The 21,532-nt window shown below is 34.4% G+C and overlaps 1 protein-coding gene across 18 annotated transcripts in view; it reads right to left on the bottom strand.

Annotated features, from left to right (window-relative positions):
• Positions 1–3,332: 3,332 nt before the first annotated feature.
• LOC111045459 (actin cytoskeleton-regulatory complex protein pan1) overlaps positions 3,333–21,532 on the bottom strand; it is a 103,375-nt gene continuing 85,175 nt past the window's right edge. For 5 of the 18 annotated variants that reach the window (XM_022330889.2, XM_022330891.2, XM_022330890.2 and 2 more), the window contains 9 exons: positions 21,145–21,335; positions 19,205–19,469; positions 17,309–17,625; positions 15,214–15,413; positions 13,747–14,139; positions 9,714–9,901; positions 8,686–8,766; positions 6,911–7,120; positions 3,390–5,072 (listed from right to left, as the gene is read on the bottom strand). In XM_022330889.2, the coding sequence (XP_022186581.2) occupies positions 5,031–5,072; positions 6,911–7,120; positions 8,686–8,766; positions 9,714–9,901; positions 13,747–14,139; positions 15,214–15,413; positions 17,309–17,625; positions 19,205–19,469; positions 21,145–21,335 (1,887 nt within the window). In that variant the 3' untranslated portion in view covers positions 3,390–5,030. Of the gene's footprint in view, positions 5,073–6,910; positions 7,121–8,685; positions 8,767–9,713; positions 9,902–13,746; positions 14,140–15,213; positions 15,414–17,308; positions 17,626–19,204; positions 19,470–21,144; positions 21,336–21,532 lie in introns of all 18 variants that reach the window. The other 13 variants (XM_039437230.1, XM_039437234.1, XM_039437226.1 and 10 more) reach the window with 6 other exon arrangements.

The following is a 21,532-nucleotide window of genomic DNA, read 5'->3' on the forward strand; positions in this document are numbered from 1 at the left end:
TGATAACTATAGTGTGGTCCACGTTATAATGACAGTATTTGATTAACTTTTATGTTGCTATCCTTGTTTATCATTCAACAAAGCAGGTAGTATCATCCTTTTCTAGCTCTGCAACGATGCCAAATCTGTTTTGACGATGTAGAAATACAATTAATTAAGACAGAGAATCGGCAATGATGTTCTCCTATCTTCATCCACTGCCATTATAACGTGGACCTCACTATACATGACAAAATTCCTGATTTTGAAATTATTAAAAAAATATAAAATAGGCCTAATTCTGAATAATATTAACTATACAATTCTGAAGGAGTACACAGTTATTGGAATTGTATTTTGCAAAATCTGATAAGAACGCGACAGGCCATCAACTCAGGCTGTCACCTCAGCATTTTGACCACAGGCGACAGCTTCTTTGCTTGCCATTGCCACCTACTGAACCCACATGAGGTGGCAAGAACTCGAGGCAATAAACGATAGATTCTCACCTTCTTCATGATATCAAATAATAAATCGACTCTATTTTGATGAACTCGCTCGCTGGCATCATGGTGTCTCCTGTCTGATTGTCACCTCCTTGAGGTCCAATTCATAAGCCACATGAATTGTTTTTTTTAATGGCGGCGGACGAGTCAGCAGGGCAGGAAGCCCGGTTGATTGTTAACTGATTGGGAATCAAACGTCTGCATGCAGACATAAGCAGACAGACGGCCGTCTGTGTGTGTCACTACATTCGAACACTTGCGGGAAGTGTTTTCCCTCCTACTGTCTGTTGTTATGACGAGTATTTGCTGTTTTCCTCCCTCTCTTTTTACATATTTGATAAGGGCATTGTACACGCGCAGCAATAGATTATAATGCAGACGGAGGAAAAATCCCTCCCTAGGTTATCAGCGAATGTTGTAACAAGTATAGAAGTCAATAGAAGTCAGTCTGTCTGCGTATGTGAAGATTTGGCACAACCACAAGATGACGTCTTGACATAATACCGAAATTCATATCGTATGCCCGGTTTCATCAAGCTCGGTGAATATAATTTGAACAAAGGTAGAATCAGGTACGCTTTAAAACAATTGCATTGGAAAGTATACTAGTCCAGTCAGAACTAGTATACTAGAAATTGACCATTTTATGTGTATTGGAATTTGGGCTTTAGTACACTCAACAATGAATTTTCCACTTTTCGACCGAATTTGGCTTATGATGCATGATTTTGGACCGCCTTGACAAGCCGAGAAAAATGAAGTGTAGTATGTTGAAATCTGAGCATTGTGTCAGAAGTTATAATTTTACGAAATTTTGATCCTTGAGGTGTCCTTAAGCGCGCCTCTCCACTAGGAAATACTGAAATGAAGTGCATCTAACGGGTGATTCTCATAGAACATAATCTCATGAACTTATGTCATTGTGCGAAATATCAATGTGAAGACTATGTAGTTGGTGATGATGGTTGAAGCTGAAAATTAGGTGTTTTTTACTATACAAGGAGCATTGTTGTCAGGTGTACCTGGAAATCTATATGAGATAGAGCGCTCTACCTGATCTCAGATTGTAGAGCACAAAAATACGCCCAGAGGGATTTTGAATTATACATCTAAATGATAACAATCGGAAGATGTTGTTGATCAAAAACTAAAATTCATCAAAATTGATTTTTTCTTAAAATTTCACTCATTTTTGAAAAATCATAACTCAGTACTCATTGGAGATAGAGCGTTCCGAATAATCTCATTTTATTCAAAATTTCATAATCTAGAAAAAAGGCGGGAGTAAATTTTTCTGTCAGACTACGAGATTTGGCAGAAATAGCTGAAAAAACGAGGTCTTTGGGTCAATCTCATAATTATGTATCTAGCACAAGGAAATTTTGCATGAAGAAATTGGTTCTAGACTTCTCTTATGTACCCAAATAATATATTAAGAAATCAGAACTACAATATAAATTGCAAGCACACCCCCTTTTTATGTCTATATTGACTGGACTATACTTCTATATAGCGATAATTACAGTGCACACGTCTTGTAGAGCGTACCCGACTATAGTGAGGTCCACGTTATAATCACAGTATTTGATCAACTTTGGTTTTGCTACCCTTGTCTATCATTCGACAAAGCCGGTGGTACTATCATTTTCTAGTTCCACAACGATGCCAATTATGTTTTTGACAGTGTAGAAATATAATTAATTGATGCAGAGAATCGGCATCGCTATTCTTCTATCTTTATCCACTGCCATTATAACGTAGACCTCACTATAGACCATGTTAAAATCACTTGACTGAGCTTGGTGGAACCGGGAGTTGGTCCCTACAATGAAATGTATTCTTTTATTGATCAGTGATACATACCGGTAATTACTTTTGAAAATAATTTGGTGGAGGATCAACAGGCACAGCTCATTGAAGTGAGGAATTTAATTCAAAAATCATTGAAGATAAAAAACCTGAAGCTGAACTGAAAAAAACCAGAAATTTTTAGATTTTTGTAGGAAGTCAAAAGTTTAGATCTTGGAAGGTCGATTTCTTGAATTCAAGCTGTTTAATAAACCAAAATCATTGCACAAAAATTTATTTAGATCAGTGTTAAAACACAATAAATGTACGGTACTTTTTTCTTTAGGGCTACTCATATAAACAAAAATTAGAAATCTAAGTACCCTTTTAAAATTGAATAATTTTAAAAGCGTACTTAGATTTCTAATTTTTATTCATATGTACGGTAGCCTACTTTTTGTACTACGTGAAAAATGGGCCTACTATTCTATCTTGATATCTAAAATTATATATTTCCTCTCAAGCAAACGTGTTGATTCGGCTTGCAGAATTTGCAAAAAAGAAGCCATGGCGACAGGCGGCATCTCAACTACTACCGTACCATGCAAGACTACCGTATGGAAATTTTCCAGCAATCAAGGTCATTTCACAGAAATACATCTTTTGAAAGACGTAGCCGACTTATTTTCTACTGTTAATCAATCTGTCAAATTTTAGGAGATAAACCAAAGATGTATTTCAAGCTGCGCTACGGCGGTGTATGATGGCGTTTGGAGTCCATGACTTCCATGTTTTAATGCTGGCCCTACAGGGAAAGGGATGTTAGTATTCATTTAGTTATTTATGGTGTTAATATTCCTACTCTGATGACGCAGGTTTCAGTTGGTTGTTTTCAATGAAAGTTTGAGAGAATATATTTTCTGAAGAAAATATATAGCAAAAGGTAAATATATATGGATATGTTATGATTAAAATTCATTGAAAATATAAAAATAAATCGAGCCATTGATTTTTAGAACAAAACTATAATCCTAGTGGAATAAATGAAACCAGTATATAGACAAAATGTTTATTTAATATATTTCAATTAACTTAAACTGGAACAGTTCAATACGAAAGTAAGGTGGTAATAATAAATTACAGAACACTATATTACTCTATCGCTATCCGATAAAATAAAATTATAGCATAATCTAAACAAATCGAAATAATCATACATTCTGGAATACTATCAATCTTTCTGGTAGAATAGTGGACTGTATTCTGTAGTCTGAGGACACTTAGAGAGTAAGGGTGGGCAAACTTCAATACATTCATCAATTGCATACATTTGTAAAGAACGATAAGATGTAAAAATTATTTGGAACTAATATTCTGAAAGAATGGACAGTTCTCTTGAAGTCAAAATGCAAAAAGGAGTATGCCTCCTTAATAAATCAATAATAAATCGCGGCACATTCACATAAATATTAAATTATATCATAATCCTTTGAACTGAATTATTGAAAAATAATATCTCTGACTATAATTTAATATCAAAATTCCAATTTTAAATTTGTAATTGCTGGTTTAAGGGTCAGTGACCTCTTCATCTATGGTCAAGCATCTCAGTAATTGAATTAGGATTTATTTATTAAGTTTCACACTTAATATAATGATGAATCACAATTTTTCAAATGTTCTCATATAGGCTACTCATATTGAATCGTCATGTTCTTAATATACATAATGCTTAGAATAGTAAAATATCAAAAGGATCAAAGCATCATTCTTCTAAAAAAAATTACAAAAAGAACACGTCCAAAACAAAGAAAATTCAATACGATAAGGCTGATATAAAAAGTAGCCTAGATCAACAAGTAAAAGTGAATCTAGTAGGAAAAAATGAAATTTTGTCTAGTTCGGTTCCCCAAGACATCTAAATGGACTCATAAGAGGATGCTTACAATAATATATTGGTCCATGAAAATATGTTTAATTCCACACCTTGTAGGAATCATTCATTCATTTGATAACCATGTAGATAATAAAATGAGAGAGTTTATTCTTCTTTAACAGTTATGAAATAATGAAGCATATCATAATTATCTACCAAGTGTACCTAAACAAACTGATAATAGCTTTTTGAATACAATTTTATTGAATTTGAGGATACTTGGAGGTAAATGGGCTAATATATTCAAAGTATATAATCTTCTTCTTAGATAGGTACATCAAATACAGTTATTGTAGAGCAACACCTCTCCTATTTGAGACGTATAAAAATGGAGAATATAAATACAACAAGAAAATACAACGATGGAAGAAACACTTGAGAAAATATTCTCGCAAACAATGAAAAATAATGAATATCAACTTTTCAAAGTGAAAATAGATTTTCACTGCATTGCATTTCGTTGAAAGATGGTAGTTCTACAATATGCAGATTTCCCAAGATACTACAAACACTTATAATAACAAAATATCTATTACTATCTCCAAATTTCAGTAATTATTCGAAAATTATTATACATTTTTTATTGAAACACGAAGTTTGCCCAATATTTCTAAAATTAAATTCACAACTTGTATTCTATAAAGCACAATTACAAATTACAAGTCCGGTAGGAAACGAGGGTGGTAACAAATGATTAAACTTGTTGAAGGCTTATCTAGGATTTCTAACTGCCTTTATCGGTCGTTTTCATTGATGAAGCTTTGGAAGCCTCTTATCATTGAGATCTTTTGGCACCTGATTCTTGGGTTTTAGTAACTTATTCAACCAGAACACATCTCCGAATGCTCTTCCCAGGCTGTCACCTATAACAGAGAGATTAAATTATCATTAAAATTATTAACAACTTCTCATATTTTTCTCTGAAAGTCGTAAATGTAATTAATAAGTTTCAGATTCTCAGATAATCACAATCTTTGTGAACGGATCTACCCAAAAAAGTTGTGATTACAGCACATGAGTATTTGAAAAGTATTCTTATCGTATCTATTCGTAGCCTATTTGAAATTTGAAACTTATTGGATCTAATCGGTAAATCCTAGTTTCATGAAATGAAAGCTCATCTACAATTTTTAGCTCGCCTCTTATAATAAAAATGTATATACAAAAATAGATATGACTTAGTACTTTGAAAACAAAAAAATATCATACAATCAAGTCAATGTTAGGCGGGATGCACACCGGAGAAACGCATATCGTGAAGCCCTCTTTCATGAAACTTGTTTCATGCAATCCGTTTCACTCGCGCATGCATACAAAAGAAACGTTCCTTGCTTAATCTTATCAGTCGATTGCGAGCAACTTTCGTTTCACGTTTCCTGAAACTTTTTTCACGAAACGCGTTTCTGCGGTGTGCATCCCACCTTAGTGTATTAATTTGATAGAAACAAATCGAAAGTAGATTGATTTGTTTTCAGCTGTGAATAACAAATAGTGAGTAGGTTTTTGATTTTGTATTAAAATTTTTTAAATAAGTGCAATATTTCTAAAGTTTTTAATTTATTGTGATTCATTCAGAGTATAAAATCAACCTTAAAAATTCAAAATTTTAAATCATCATTCCTGGACCGAAAATCAAGTAACGAAACAGTGTGTGATTACATAACCTTATCTTTTGGACAACATTAACATTTTATCAAAGTTTCTGGAGAGAAATAGTACAGGCTCAGCCTAGTTTTTCCTCCAATGTCATAATTGTATTATGATTATAGTATTTTATACAATAAATGAAAAAATAAATAGACGATGTTGTATTTCTTGAAGAATTACTAATTGTTAATAATATTCCTTTAGATACTACTTTCTTCAGGTAGGTAGTCAATCTAGAGGAAGAATAAAGTTTTACATCTTGAAATAATTTTTAAGTAAAGAGTATGAAGATAGAGAAGAGGAGAACCATATTTATTGAACGAGCATATTTCTCATTAATGATTTGAGCCTCGAGTCGTTAATTTGTGTTTTTTTGCCGATTATACTTCTGATTGCTTTCATAAATCAACTTTAAATTTTCAACACATATTCTCAACAAAAATAACTCAAGTTGAGTTTTTTAATTGGGTAACTTCCTCGAAATTGTTATTTTCATAAAAAAACTTATTTGATCGACAATAGCGTGAAGATTGTTCCCTCAAAATTTCACGAATTTATATGTTACAAAATTTGAAATTATATGTTTAAAACATTTTAAATTTAGGCTCTCATATCTCAAGAAGTAATGACCAAAAATCTTTTCCTGACAAAAGTTTTTTATTTTAATCACATAATCGTATTAGCATTGAAAATTTTCACTAAACATTCCAATGTGGGAATCATCAATGAAAATATATTAGCATAGAGAAAAGTCAGCATAAGAAGATATAGAGCGTATATGTTCTGAATGTCACTGTTAACTCAAGCCGATAGTCTAATTAGTTATTTCTCATGTAACACTGGCAGTCTCTAATACTGCGCCGTTCTCACACTCTCAGTCGTCCAAAACAGTAATAATAGACAGTAGTCGACAGTGAGTTAACAAAAATTGGATTGAAATTATTTGGAACATAAATTACCGGCCTATAACATGGGACATCTACTTATGCTATCTTTTCTCTATAGAATATTAGTTTATTTATTAGTTGAATTAAGTGATAACAGTGCTACCAACCTGACACTCGCGACTGCAGTACCACTGGTTGCCGCAGCCTGCGCACACAAACTGCGCAGCGCGCTGTTGGCAGCCCTGGCATTCGGGCACTGACTCACCCTCTCCCTCGCCACCTCCCTCTCCTTCGGCGCCCTCCTTCTGGTCGACCCCCCCAGCACTCTCGTCGATGACCAGTCGATCGGTGCTGTCTGTTTCCTCAGGGTCGTCCTCCTACACACAGCAAACATGCAATCACTTTAGAAAATTGTATAGTGGAAAGAATCAGAAATTGAAGAGTTACAAGTGAGTAAGGCCATGTGTGTCTCACTGAAACACAAAATTTGGGAGAACAGTGTAAAGCTGCCTACAGACTTAAGCGCCACGAACACCAGCATTTCACTTTTTATCAGCTGATGCTGTATAACACATACATTTGGCTTGATGAGATCCAATTTCTTTTTCATCTTTTAATATCTCATCTGTTTTCTGAGATTACATAACTATTTTTTAGGAGAAAGTGGATTTTTTAATACTTTCACATTCATTTATCATTTTTTTTAATTCCTGCTAGTTTTTTTAGAAACAAATGACACCAGCAATCGTCATGTCCTGGGGATATCTTTGGAATGTTCCCAGAATTTGAACGAGTTACATGAAATTAAAGTGGCTATGATATAATGAATTATAATTTTATTTATTTTATTTGTTATATCATTACATTTTTCAGTAATCCACATCTACAAAAGTAAACTACAAGCATCATAAAAAATGAAAATATATACTCTCAACGGGGAATTCCTAATAGTATCCTGAGAATATCCCTGAAAATGAAAATATATTATTTCAATATTGTCAATTTTTTTCATTGTCAATATTTATCTATTTAACATTTAGAATTACACAACTTACAGAAAAGTACCACAGGCTTCAACGGGTAATTCCTGAGAATATTCCGCGGATATCCTTTATATCCTGGGATATACGGATCATCTGAGCCTGGGATTTAATGATCATTTGAGGACTAGTTTGGGATATCCTTGGGACATTCTGTGCTGTATGGGATACTTATTATATCTGTATCCTACTGTTTCTGTAAGAATACAGATATAATAAGGATAGCATCAGCTGATGGAAAGTGAAATGCGCGTGTTTGTGGTGCGAAAGTCTCAAGGCACCTTAACAAAAAAGTATCAAAAAACAAAAATGAGTTTCAAGGAAGTGTCAAAAATTGGAAAGTTGAAAGTCGGTTATTTGCCTGAAACACCAGGAGTCACCAGAATAATACACTGGAAAAATATGAGAAAACAGGTGAGTTTCAAAAACTGGGATAAGTCTCAATGAAACCAAGAAGGGTTAGTAAATTAGTGAATCTAGACAAAAAAAAATTAAACTACCAATAAAAAGTTCAAGAAATTGAAAAAGCTAGACTTTTAACAATTCGGCGAATATGTTGAGAGAATAGTTCACTAAAAAGAGTTTCTTACCAAGTAAGGTGTAGGTAACGAAAATGTCGAATAGGCCTAATAATTTATATTGTATTTATTGATTTAATATCCTGCGAAGTGCCTTTCCAAGCCACTGTTGATAATATAAGCGATTATATGAAACACATTCATACAGTACATAATTCAGAAATAATTCATATTGGGCGATGGAAGACTCAAGACAAATACCGTAATGGAATACAAAAGAAAACAATGTTAATAAAACAGAAAATTGAGAGGTTAGTGAAGAAGTGTTAGCAATAGGTGTGAAAACAAGAAGGTTAAACAATAAAAAATGAAAATAAAACTTACAAGAAGAACCACACCATCTTTGGATTTAGGATGTGAAGAATGTGCAGATACTGGAGTAATGGTAATTTCATTTCTTGTTTTCTAGGGGAGAAAAATAAAAAAGGAAAAATTAATAAAGAAACGTGAAAATAAGGATACGAAGTTTATTAAATTCTAAAAAAGAACAACTAAAAATTTCCTATTTTGCACTTGTCTATAATGGATTGTACCTCAAAATTTTATTTATGCCTGTAGCCTATATGAAATTAAATTTTGAAATTACATTATGTACAAGTCATATAGGCTACACCAGTAATTACAGCTCCTAAAAAACAAGAAACAATACAATAATATTTATTTACAGTTTCTTTTCTGTTTAGGGCTACTTGTAATATAAATAGAAATAAAAATCTCATACCCTTTTTGAATTATTTTATCACAACATGTTTCGGACATTCATGCCATTTTCAAGTCTAGAATAATTAAAAAAGGGTATTTCCAAAAGATATTTAAAAGATTTGTATTTCCATTTCCATTTATTTACACTACACATTTTCTTTTACTATCGTCCTGCATATTTCCATTTTGCTAAATTACTATTATTATTACTGTTTTAAAAATTCTATATTCATATACAGTTGACATCATTCAGCCGATCTTTTCAGAACTGCTTAAAGATGATAGGTTGATAATATTACTCAGACAGATTGAGCGGTTTTCAAACAATTGACATCGAGTCACTACAGCTACAGTGGGAGTCACTTTAGAATGTCCGATTTTATAATAAATTATATCAATTTCATAATAAATTATATAAATTTCATAATAAATTATATCAATTTCATAATAAATTATATAAATTTCATTATAAATTATATCAATTTCATAATAAATTATATCAATGCTTCCCATTCGAACAATTCAACTTGAACCTCTTTATACTCTATAGCAATGCTTTCCGTTTCAGTTTCTTCCATTTAATCCTACTCAATCCCACATTTCTATATTCATACTGTACTCCACCTACATAACTAGCAATAATTAGGTACCTTGGAAGTAGTGAGCAGATCACTGATTGAGACCCGACTGACGGGGGGCCGGAAATGACTAGCGTTGACAGCGGAGGCGGACATATGATGGGAGGTGGCAACACTGCCCCCACCTCCACCCCTCTCCCGCTCGGGGGCGGTCAGGAGGCGAGCCAGGGTGGGTGAGAAGGTGGTCGGACGATGACTCGCTGAAAATTACATTAGATTACATTAGATTGAATTTCGTAGATTACATGCCGCCTTATTACAAGGTCTAATTTATATAGCTTTATAAGATTGTTTATTTACTTTGTTGAATAATATACAAATCATATGAATAGTAGCAACCGTAACTGATAACTCATATAAATATAGCGAGATTCACTTTAAACTGTCAGCATTGATTGAATAAACAAGTGATATTGACCGATTACTCAAGTCCTAATTCAACATTAAAGCCTAAAATGATAGTAAACTCAGGGCCGGTTTCCGAGCTCGGGATTTAGCTAAGTTCTAGACCAGTGGTCGCCAAACAGTCGATCGCGAGCTACCGGTAGCTCGTTGGGTAGTTTATAGTAGCTCACAGAAATGCTCGTGCAAAAGAATGTCGTCCAGTTGAATATAAACACTTTCCCAGTCTGAAGAAAATCGATGAGAAAAAAATCCTCCACAGCACCGCAGCAATAACCAAGAATACTTTGCGATTCTTTCAGACTTGAGAAAACAGTTTGATCAACGATTTCAAGATTTCAAAGGCATATCAAATATGGTACAATTCATCAACTCTCTTTTGTAGTAATCTATGCAGAAGATTTTGCTGCTTGTGTTGTACAACATTTTGATGGAGATCAGGCTTCAGTTGAAATGGAATTTGTGGATTTTCAAAATGATCTGTCTCTCAGATCACTTTCTAAAACTGGAAAAATTTGGCCTCAAGTCCTCAAAGAAAAATATCCAAATATTATTCAAGTTGCATTGAGGTTGAAAACTATGTTCAGCTCTACTTACTTGTGTGAAGCATCTTTTTCAAGTATGAAATTCATGAAAAATCTATATAGGAACAGACTGACTGATGAACATTTGGACAACAACGGCGGCTACAACGTACACTCTAAACATCAAGAAAATACTTGACGACCAAAAGGCATTCGATACAATCCCTCACAGCATTTTATTGGAAAAATTAGAGAAATGTGGGATTAGGGGTATATGTAATGATCTTCTAGCTAGCTATCTTCAAGATAGAAGACAAACATTAAATTTGTGTGGAATATCAGTAACAGATCATTTATCTAGTTTTGGTTTACCACAGGGTACAGTACTGTCCCCAGTATTATTTTTGATCTATTTGAACGATGCTCTAAAATTGCCTATACCAAATTGTACCCAGATTTCTTTTGCTGATGATACAGCATTAGTATTTTCGGGTGAGTCATGGCCACAGGTGTATCAAAGTGCTAATGATGGCCTAAAAATTATGAAAAATTGGATGGATGACCATATTTTAACAGTCAACTTAAAAATACAAAATATATTACTTTTTCTCCAACATTAGCGGGTCAACCTGATGATTCATTAAAATTAAAAATGCATACTGATTCACTCTGTTCAAATATCAGGATAAATTGTTTATGCCAACAAGTTGAGAAAGTCATGTCTATAAAATACTTGGGAATAATGGTGGATAGACATTTGAAATGGGATTCTCATATTAATTATTTGTGTTCTAAACTTAAATTTCTTATAATTATACAACTTTTACAAAATTAATCAATTAAAAGACCTTGACATAAAGAGATCAATTTATTTCGCTTATGCCCACTCATTGTTTCAATATGCAATTGAGGCATGGGGTGGTGCATTTGATACTCATTTTAATAAAGTCTTCACATTGCAAAAGCATCTTATAAGGGCAGCACTGGGTAAAGCAAGGCGATACCCGAGTAGGAGAATTTTTGAAGAACTAAGGGTACCCACACTTAGGCAGTTATATGTGATAAAGATTGTTTCGCATTTAAATAAAAATATAAGTAATTTAGAAATAAGGCATACACCATACCAAACACGACCAGCAGTATCAAACATTTTTAATATAAATTTTATTAAGTTAGTGGTGTGTAGACACCAATTCTCTTATTTTTGTAATATATTTTCGAACAAAATTCCAATTATTTTCATAAATACAAAAATTACTAAAAAACTTCTTAAAGAAATAAATATATGGGTTGAACAGAATATTTATTATAGACTACCTAAATTCTAATAGTTTCATAATTTCGTTACCAGCTCCATTTTGGTTATGTGTTGAATGAGGTTTCTTGTTTTTTTTGTCATTGTACTACCTATTGGATTTTTGTTACTTTCAATTTCTTTATTTATATAATTTAATTTCCTGTATGAACTCACAGCCAGCGCACAAGTTTACTTTGATGGCTGTGCCAAGTATGTGTAAAAATGTATTTCATCTCATTATTTGTATTGTACATTGGCAAATAAAATATTCTTATTCTTATAATATTCTTATTCTAGCTCACAGGCTCATAAGTTTGGGACCATTGTTCTAGACTTTAAACAGCTGGAGTCAGAAAATTAGCTTTCCAGAACGGGGCGTAGTCGAAGGTTTTTTAACAGTGATCGCAGTTTTTATTTTCTCATTTCTATAATTATTGGAAACGTTTTTCCTCGACAAAATTAAACATTTCTAAATAATTCAAAATAGCTGAAACTTTACACTATTTTCTCTTTACTTTATTTTGTGTTTAATTTTCTAGTTTTTTGAAATTCAATTCAAACGTGACTATGAAAATGACTGCGACTACGCCCCGTTTCGGAAAGCCGATTTTCTGACTCCAGCTGTTCAAAGTCTAGGACTTAGCCAAATCCCGAGCTCGGAAACCGGCCCTAAATGATTAATTGCAGAAAATCGTTGAGTATGTGAAATATTTTATCAATTTGTAAATGTATTGTGTTTTTGCTATCAATTAATCTCAATTAGAAGAAGGCAATCAAGTCAGATATATTTTAAGGCGATCTAAATAATTATTTCAAAGATGAGCTGAAATTTGTTATGAGGATAGAAGGATAGATGCCTTTATTTAAGAACGCATTTATTTACGGCATTAGAAAACTTTTTAAACCCATTACAAGAGTGGATTTGACAAATAAATCAATGTTTTCTCAATCCAAAAATATAGATTATATATTGTAATATTACATTTTTCTCGATTAAAATCGAATCTTCAATTCGAGATCTATAAAACTTGATAGTAAATATCAGAGTAATCGATATGCGGACAACTTTTAACTGAGAATTTATCTTAAATAATTGTGTTGCACATTCCATGGTATCACCGAAACAGAGTTAACAGAATTAACAGATCATTATAAATATAGAGGATATATAAATTTAAAATAACAGTTTCGAAATAAAGTTTTATTGAGAACAAATGTAAAATGTAAATTCTAAACTTGTAATTTATAATTTTTTGCAATTTAATATCGATGACGTGTTCATAACGTCGTCACTGGTTTGAGGTGTGGCTTTGCTCTGTACTTGGTAGCCTTTCTCTAAAAAATGGTGGCTGGCTATGGTGTTCTAATTTTGTGCTCTCTGAATATTTTCCTGTTTAATTGAAATTTATAATGTTTTAATTTGAGTTTTGAACAGTTTTATGGTACCCTATTCTAATTTTGTATAATTTGATTTCTGTGTCTACAAGCCTATAGCCATTGTTTTCAACTATATAAATGGATAAGTATTTTAGCTTATAATGATGCTATATGTTTTAAGTGTTGTAAGGTATTGTTCTGTGGATTTGTGTTGTATATTGCTAAAATTCTTATGAAAATTATAAGTTGGTTTGCTCTGATAACTGGATTTCTTATTCATAAGCAATAGATCCATTCATAATTTATCAAGAATCTACCATTTTAGAACCGATAACTTCCTTTAGGTTAATAGGTGATAAATGCTATCCAACCTATTTAGAAAAAAATGGTAGCACGGCAATATGGGTGAATATAGGTAGTTTATCATGGAAGAGAGTAAACATACCCGAGGAAGTAGTGGTGGAGGAAGCACTGCCCGCACCCTGGTTGTGAGCCGGGTTAGTGGCCGACTTGGTGAGGATGCCATGCAGCAGCGAAGAAGTGTGCGAGGTGGAGGTAGGCGGCGAGGGAGAGTTGTGAGACTGGGGGGCGGGAACCGGATGGAGAGTGACCTCGGGGTAGGGAGGCGGCGGATGGGGGTGGGTCTTGGAGGGGTGGTGGCTGGGGAGCAGTGACGTCACAGCGGCGGGCGGTTGGCTCATCTTGGCGAACTGGACTAGCACGTCTTTGAAGTTGAGGCCGGGGGCGGGAAGGGTGGTGGTGTTGGAGGCGGTGCTCTCAGACTGCATGTTAGCACTGCGGGTCGAGTCGGTACTCGAGGGCCGCGAGTTTTCTTGGCCTAGAAACAAAATAGAGAGGTTTAAGTTAATATATTTATCCAACATAACAGTTTTTTAATTAAGATTTTGAATAATTAAAAAGTTCCAACAATTAAGAATTTGATTAATTGCTATAACAAACATAAAACATACAGATGATGTGACAAAATAATTTGAAAGGGTACTGAGATTTATATTAAAAGTAGCCCTAAGAAAAAAGACAGTGAATAAGAGAATTATGCTGAAATATCGGTGATGATATTCTACATACAATTAATAATTTTTTTGTTAAATTAGTAATTGGAGGAAGTACGTAAATCAAGAAAACTGTCCAAAATCTATCTTATTCAAAATTCAATTACAATTCAATTCAATTCCTCATAGGTTGATAGGCCTGTGCTGATAAATATATATTACGCACACATACAAAGTCTCCTATCTTACGGAATAATGCTTTGGGCTAATAGTGTAAGAGCTAATTCAATCTTTGTCCTTCAAAAAAAAGCTATTAGGATCATTTGTAATTTGCCTCTCAATGCTCATTGTAAACCGCATTTTATTGAACTAGGCTTACTGACATTGCCATCTCTGTATGTCTTTAATATTCTTTGTTATGTACAAAAAAATTTGGTAAAATATGACTCAAATAATAATCACCATAACTTAAATACACGAAATAGACATAGACTTAGAATTCCTCAATACAGCCATACCAAATCGCAGAGAAACTGGCATTTCATGTCAATAAAGCTATACAACTCCACACCTGACAAGTTTAAGTTACTCACATATGCACAATTTAAAAATAAAATAAAATATGTGTTGATTAATGAATGTTTGTATACTGTGAATGATTTCTTTTTGATTAACTGGGTGCAGTTCCTGTAGTAATAGTGATTTATGAATTTATGTATTAAATTTTTATGTATGAATTTTGATTTCAAAATGTAATCTGACAAAGTCAATGTATTTCTTGTGAATATTGAATGACCAATAAATTCTATTCTATTCTATTCTATTCTATTCTATTCATAAATATTTGAATATTGTATATTATATGGTCAAAATTGGATTGGAATAAACTTGAAACTTACCAGTGCCGCAATCCTGCGCGTTGTTGCGTATATGTGCGCCGGAGCAGAGGGCCATATTGGCCATACTCATGAGGGCTGGACTGCCGGTAATGCGGTGGGTAGAGGTCACTGACCCCACTGCCCCCACACCAACTGCCCCGGGCTTCATGCGCCGCCCCCGGCGAGGCACGTTGTCTGCCGGGTGTCTCGACCTGTACCCACAGTACAAACACACAACGCACACTGTTTACTCATTTTACATCGGTGAACAGAAAAGTAAAATTGTATTATGAATGACTACAAGATTTGAGAGATATTGAAGAAAAGAAACTAAATCAGATGAAGTAGACTACATGTCACAATGGAGTCTTCGTAAATACATCAGTCATAGATGCACAGCAAAAATTAAGACTGTTTAAAATGGCTTATCCGTTAATACGGATAATTTGGTGTGTAAATTTGTAGTGTAAAGAGCTAAATAAAGATGAGCCATAGTAAAGATATAATTTGTAATTTGTAAAGAGTGGTGTGTATAATTTGTAGTGAACTACTACTTCACTCGAGTTTTCAGTCTTGTACTCGAGATTCCAGTCTTGTACTTGAGTTTTCAGTCTTGTACTCGAGATTCCAGTCTTGTACTCGAGTTTTCAGTCTTGTACTCGAGTTCTCAGTCTAGACGAGAAGTTGGACTAGTTCACAAACATCAGGATAGATTAATGCAAGTGAAGAGTCTAGTTCCCGAAACACTTGAAATTCAACTTACTATCTTTAACCTATTGTCATTAGAGTGTCTAATCATTAGACACGTTCACAAGTACATATTCATAGGTTGAACATATAGTATTCAACCATAAAGAGAATATAGCTTAAGGAGATATCCCATGGTATAGGTCGTTTCTGTTTTTTGTTAACTCAAACCGATTACTGTCGACTAGGTATTATTACTGTTTTAACCGGACGAGAGTGTAAGAACGGAACAGTATGAGTACAGAGACTATAATAATCTATTAATAGTCACTGTAAGTATGAAAGACTACCAGCATAGAGAAACGATAGCATAAGTAGATATCCCATGGTATAGGGCGTTTATGTCGCGACTTTTACTGTTATCCCAAGCCGATAGTTCACGTAGTTCTTTCCCATGCAGCTGTGTGACGCTGGTAGTCTCTCAAATTGTGCCGTTCATACACTCTCACCCCAACAAAACAGTAAAAATTGTCAATAATCGACAGTAATCGGCTTGAGATAACAGTAAAAGTTGCGACAAAAATTCCCTATACCATGGGATATCTACTTACGCTATTGTTTCTCTATGCTACCAGCGTCACATAGCTTAACGAAAAAACACGACTAGGACTATTGGCTTGAGTTAACAGTAAAATTTAGAACACAAACGCCCTATACAATGGGATATCTTCTTATGCTATCTTTTCTCTATGATCCAGTTTCACTATTTTAGAACACAGCATCTTCAGAGGGACTTTATTGAATGATTCATTAAACTGTTAATAGCATAGAATAGAATAGAATATTTATTTCGTCAAAATACAAGATACATAAGACAAATGTAAATTACAATAAATCCTAATGTTTTGGCACAGCCAGCAAAGTCAGACTTGTGCGCTAGCTGTGAGTTCGTAGAGAGAACAGTACAAAGTGAAAAAATACAGAAACATGGTAAAAGAACAAGAAGACAAGATAAATTAAAAAGACAGCCTACTAATAGTACTTCTAATGAATAATATAATGATAAAGAAAAAATATGAAGTAATTTCGTGTTAACATTATATCCACTAGGTGATAACCAAAAACAAATCAAATACAATTATACTTCTAAATAAAAATTCATAAAGAAAAATACAAGAAAAAAATATAAAATAAATTAATTAAACAGATAACATGATATATAAAGATGTGTCTTAAACGCCAAAGCACACAGCAACAGAAAGAGGGAAGAAAAATCATCCAGACGCCCTGATATATCATGAGATATCTTTTTTCTATTCACATTAACTATGGGTAGTGTTGATGTGACTTGGATTGTTATCATGAATATTATTCAATTTCATTTGCAGTATTTAAATCCCTGTCATAAGAGACATAATATACTTCTTACCTATAGTCGGCAATGATGGACTTGACATCGAGAATGGGCCCCTGGCGTCCCTCGCCGATCACCGTGTTCTGCTGGTCGATGAGATGCGCCGCAGCTGCCGCAGCTGCAGCCGCAGCCGACGCAGGCTTGGGCAGGATGGGCCGCTGCTGCAGGCGAGCGAGGCGAGTTGTGTCGGGCGACTGCGACAAGATGGCGGCGGCCGCACGTGACATGGCGCCCCCTGAACCGGTGCTCCCTAGGCTAGTGTTGTTGTTGCCGGGGCTCGATGAGACAATGGGGACCATCATCAGGTGGTTGTTAGAATTAGCTTTTGTCGTCTGAAAAATCAACAAAAATTATCAACTACCTTTATTCAAAAAGATGAACAAACAAATACATCCAAAAAAGCAATTACAATATTGTTTTCTGATTTCCAATTTGTGTTCCCTATAATAGGACACCAATGAGACACCAGGAGTGAAGCCAAAGCTCCCTCCTTTTCCCGCTCACTCAACCCACAACTTTGTCCAAATGAGAAGTTGTTATAGCTTTTTATAAGTTTTATAAAGTGTATATAATTTAACCTACTTTCTGGACTAGTGTATAGATGGAAATTCGGGAGAGGAACAGTTTTGGACTGTGCTTGTTGGTCACAAGATTTGACTTTGGGCCCGAACTTGGGCCGACTTTGAGCCGAGATGCTGCATTTGGGTCTAAATTGAGGACCACGTTATAATAGCAATCGAGAAAGATAAAATCAGCGTTGCCGATTCTCTGCCTTGCCACTGCCTTCTTTAGAGAATAGCTGATACCGGTACCGGAATATCTGATGTAATATTAACTATTTATTCTTGTTAAAAATTATCAATATTATATTTTATTATTGAAAATACATTAATTGATGATTTGATAATACATTTTTATAATAATTGAGATTAAATATTTTATCAAATATATTTCTACATTGTTGAAAAAACATCTGGCCACCTTGCACAGGTAGAAAAAAATAGCGCTATCTGCTTTTTCAAATGTTAGACAAGGATACCGACACCAATGTCAATCAAATACTGTCATTACAACGTGGACCTCACACTCACTCTAGGCGATGGTGGCTTCACGCTCAGTTCATCTACTGCTCAATATGTGGATTAAAACTCCTGTCATCATATCAAGGGCTGTACTTGCAGAAGCAGATCTGCACAAATAGGCTACATATTTTGGTCACCCTTACAATGGCAGTAGCAGGCTCATATATCTTAACTTATCTACCGTAATCAATAGCGACCACTAAGGCTACTTGCACACACACCGATTTTAGACGGCCGGTTTTTTATCGGTAGAAAAGTTTCAACTACTACTTGCACACACACCGATTTTTGGACGGCCGATTTTTTATCGCCTGATTAAGGCGATATTCTAGTAATGGTATATTCACACTAAGTGCATATTATCTTTATTTGATAATAAATTATTTTTAATTAGAATGAATTATGGCTTCTATGTTTTGAAAAGATGCTTGAAATGAAAATGGGTTTATAGTTATTTTTTTAGTCGGCATTTTACCGGCGCCGATCAGCGGTCGGCGTGTGTGCCAGGTCCCGTTCTAGCCTGCGCGCCACTATTGGAAATTGGACGGCCGGTAAATCGGTGTGTGTGCAAGTACCCTAAACCAATCGCTTTTCAGTTGCTGTTATGGTGAATTGGAATAGGGACCAGTCGAGACTTTGTCATATCATGCGAATTATCGCCACAACAACTAATGCCTTACGACTTAAATATGCTCATTAAAGCTTATTATCAGCAATAAAACTCCTGCCGATCCGAGCAGTAAAAAACTGTCAGTGGCCTAATAGAAATTGGTCCCTAATAGTGAGTACGGTAACTTATTTGCAAATACTTTTAGCGACAAATAATTACCTCACTCACTTTGGACTTATTGAAGTCAGTGGCCCAGTCGTGAGCGAGTCCATTGTCGGCCAACATCATGGTCTGCCGTCTGCGTCGCAACAGCCGCTCCAGCATTTCCTCCTTGAGTTTGCGCAGGCGCAGAATGGAGTTCCATTCGAGCTCCTTGGCGCGCGCCAATTCACCTAGTGCACCGATCTCGCGTTGCAGCTTGTCCGCGTTACGACTCATCTCCTCTACGCTCTGCGTGCATCGCTCCACGTACTCTCGCACTAGTCTGAGGAAATTAATAAATTAAATATAAATAATTGATAATGAGATATACATAATTTTTTAAGTAAATAGATTGTACACATAAAACATTATTAACCAGCGTGCACCGCTCTACTTACTCTCACACTAGTCTACAAAGAAAAAGAAAATTATTATTTTACTAGATAGATTTTAAACATTAACCATTATTAATACTTTATTAATCATTGAAAATGAATATTTTATTGTACAGTACTCTCACTAACTATCAATTCTCTTGAGACACAATATTCATCTCCAAAATACTTTTTTCTTTCTACAAAAAACTAAGTTTCTATAGTGAGGTCCAAGTAATAATGGCAATGGAGAAAGATAGGAGAACAACGTTGCTGATCCTCCGTCTTGACAATGCCTTCTATAGACGGTAGCTGATACAGGTTTATTGATGAAATATTAACTGTTCACTCTCGTTTAAAATAATCAATTACATATTTTTATTAAGCAAGAAATTATATTTTTCAATCATTTCATAATGCATTTTCATGATTTAGATGATATATTTTGTTAATTACTGATTAATTCTACATTGTTAAAAGACGATCTGGCAACAGAGCAAAGCGAGAGAGAGAGATAGCGCTATACGCTTTGCTGAATGATAAACAAGGATAGCAATACCATTGCTAATCAAACACTGCCATTATAACGTGGAACTCACTATACTCCTCCATGAATTGAGAAGGAACCCATGAAAATGTCATGACCTCTTGGGGCTGGTTCAGCTTTATGATCATGAAATGCAATAATTGATCTGAATTTGGCACCCTAGAGGAAGTGCTGTGTGAGAGGCGTCATCAGTAGTCATTTTAAGCATTGCTTAACTTTTTTGGGAAGAGAAAAGTCTCCCTCTGGATAAAGTGATATTTCTTCATTTGAGCTTAGTGATTACATGGTGTTCAATAATAATTGGAAACACCTGATTGGTTCACCTGAGTCTTATACAATAAATTGACAAATGAATCTGCCTTAACAAAGAAAGTGGGAACCACTGTGAATCATAAAGTTAAATATTTCGTATGAGGTGATAATGATGATATTAAAATGAACGAGTTTTTCTCAAAATTCCAGTTTAACAGACCACAACAAAGCAAAACAGGTGTTCATTGGATTAAGCAAACAAATACTGAACAATATTCAAAAAAGAAAAACAGGCTATTGCCCAAAATTTCTCCTATTTCTAAATTTTGCCCCAAATATTGAGGTGTCTTTGAACATATCATATTTATTCATACATTCAATTATACACATATCATAATAAGTGATAATCCAAATTCATATTCTTCATTAAAATTCCTTGACTCCCGTATAATTTATTCTGAGACATGTCATTCTTCCAAAATTCCTTTTATTACTCATTGTCAATTTTTCTTTTACAAAAAGATGAATTTATATGGATCTACATCTATAACTGACAGTGTTTCAGTATAGACATAGAGTAAAAGTACTGTTTAAAGTATAGATACAATAGTGAAGATATTTGTATCAGTTGTCTCTAGTATAGGCTACTCATCTTATCTCAACTGAACTTTCCAATAATTAATTCATTAGTGATAAGCAACGTTATCAATGAACATGGACTAATTTTATTCTAATAATAATATTATTAAAAAACGTATGTCTCATACTCATCATGATTAGTTTACCTTTCTCTTTCATCTTCCCCTTCCACCTCCACCCGCTGTCTCTTGGTCCCCGATTCGCTATCACTACTGCTTCCCTCTCCTTCCACTTCTCCTTCTCCCTCTGCTTCGCCTTCCATTTCTGCTTCACCCTCAGCTTCGTTATCACAATTCTCCGCTTCCCCATTCGTGTCAGCAAGCCGTCTTTTCCGACTCTGTTAAAAGAAAAAGCAAAATTATTTCCAATCCAAGTCTGGATAATTGATAATGTAGATGAGAATAAAATATACAATATGACGTCATTATAAGAATCGGGAGACTCTCTCAGACCAGATTGGTCCCTTTATTATGTGTTATAGGTCTACTTTTGTTGTTACCATTTTAATGCATGTCATGTTCTATACTGCTACTT

The sequence above is a fragment of the Nilaparvata lugens genome, chromosome 10 (assembly GCF_014356525.2).
Source record: "Nilaparvata lugens isolate BPH chromosome 10, ASM1435652v1, whole genome shotgun sequence".
NCBI classification, from domain to species: Eukaryota; Metazoa; Arthropoda; class Insecta; order Hemiptera; family Delphacidae; genus Nilaparvata; species Nilaparvata lugens.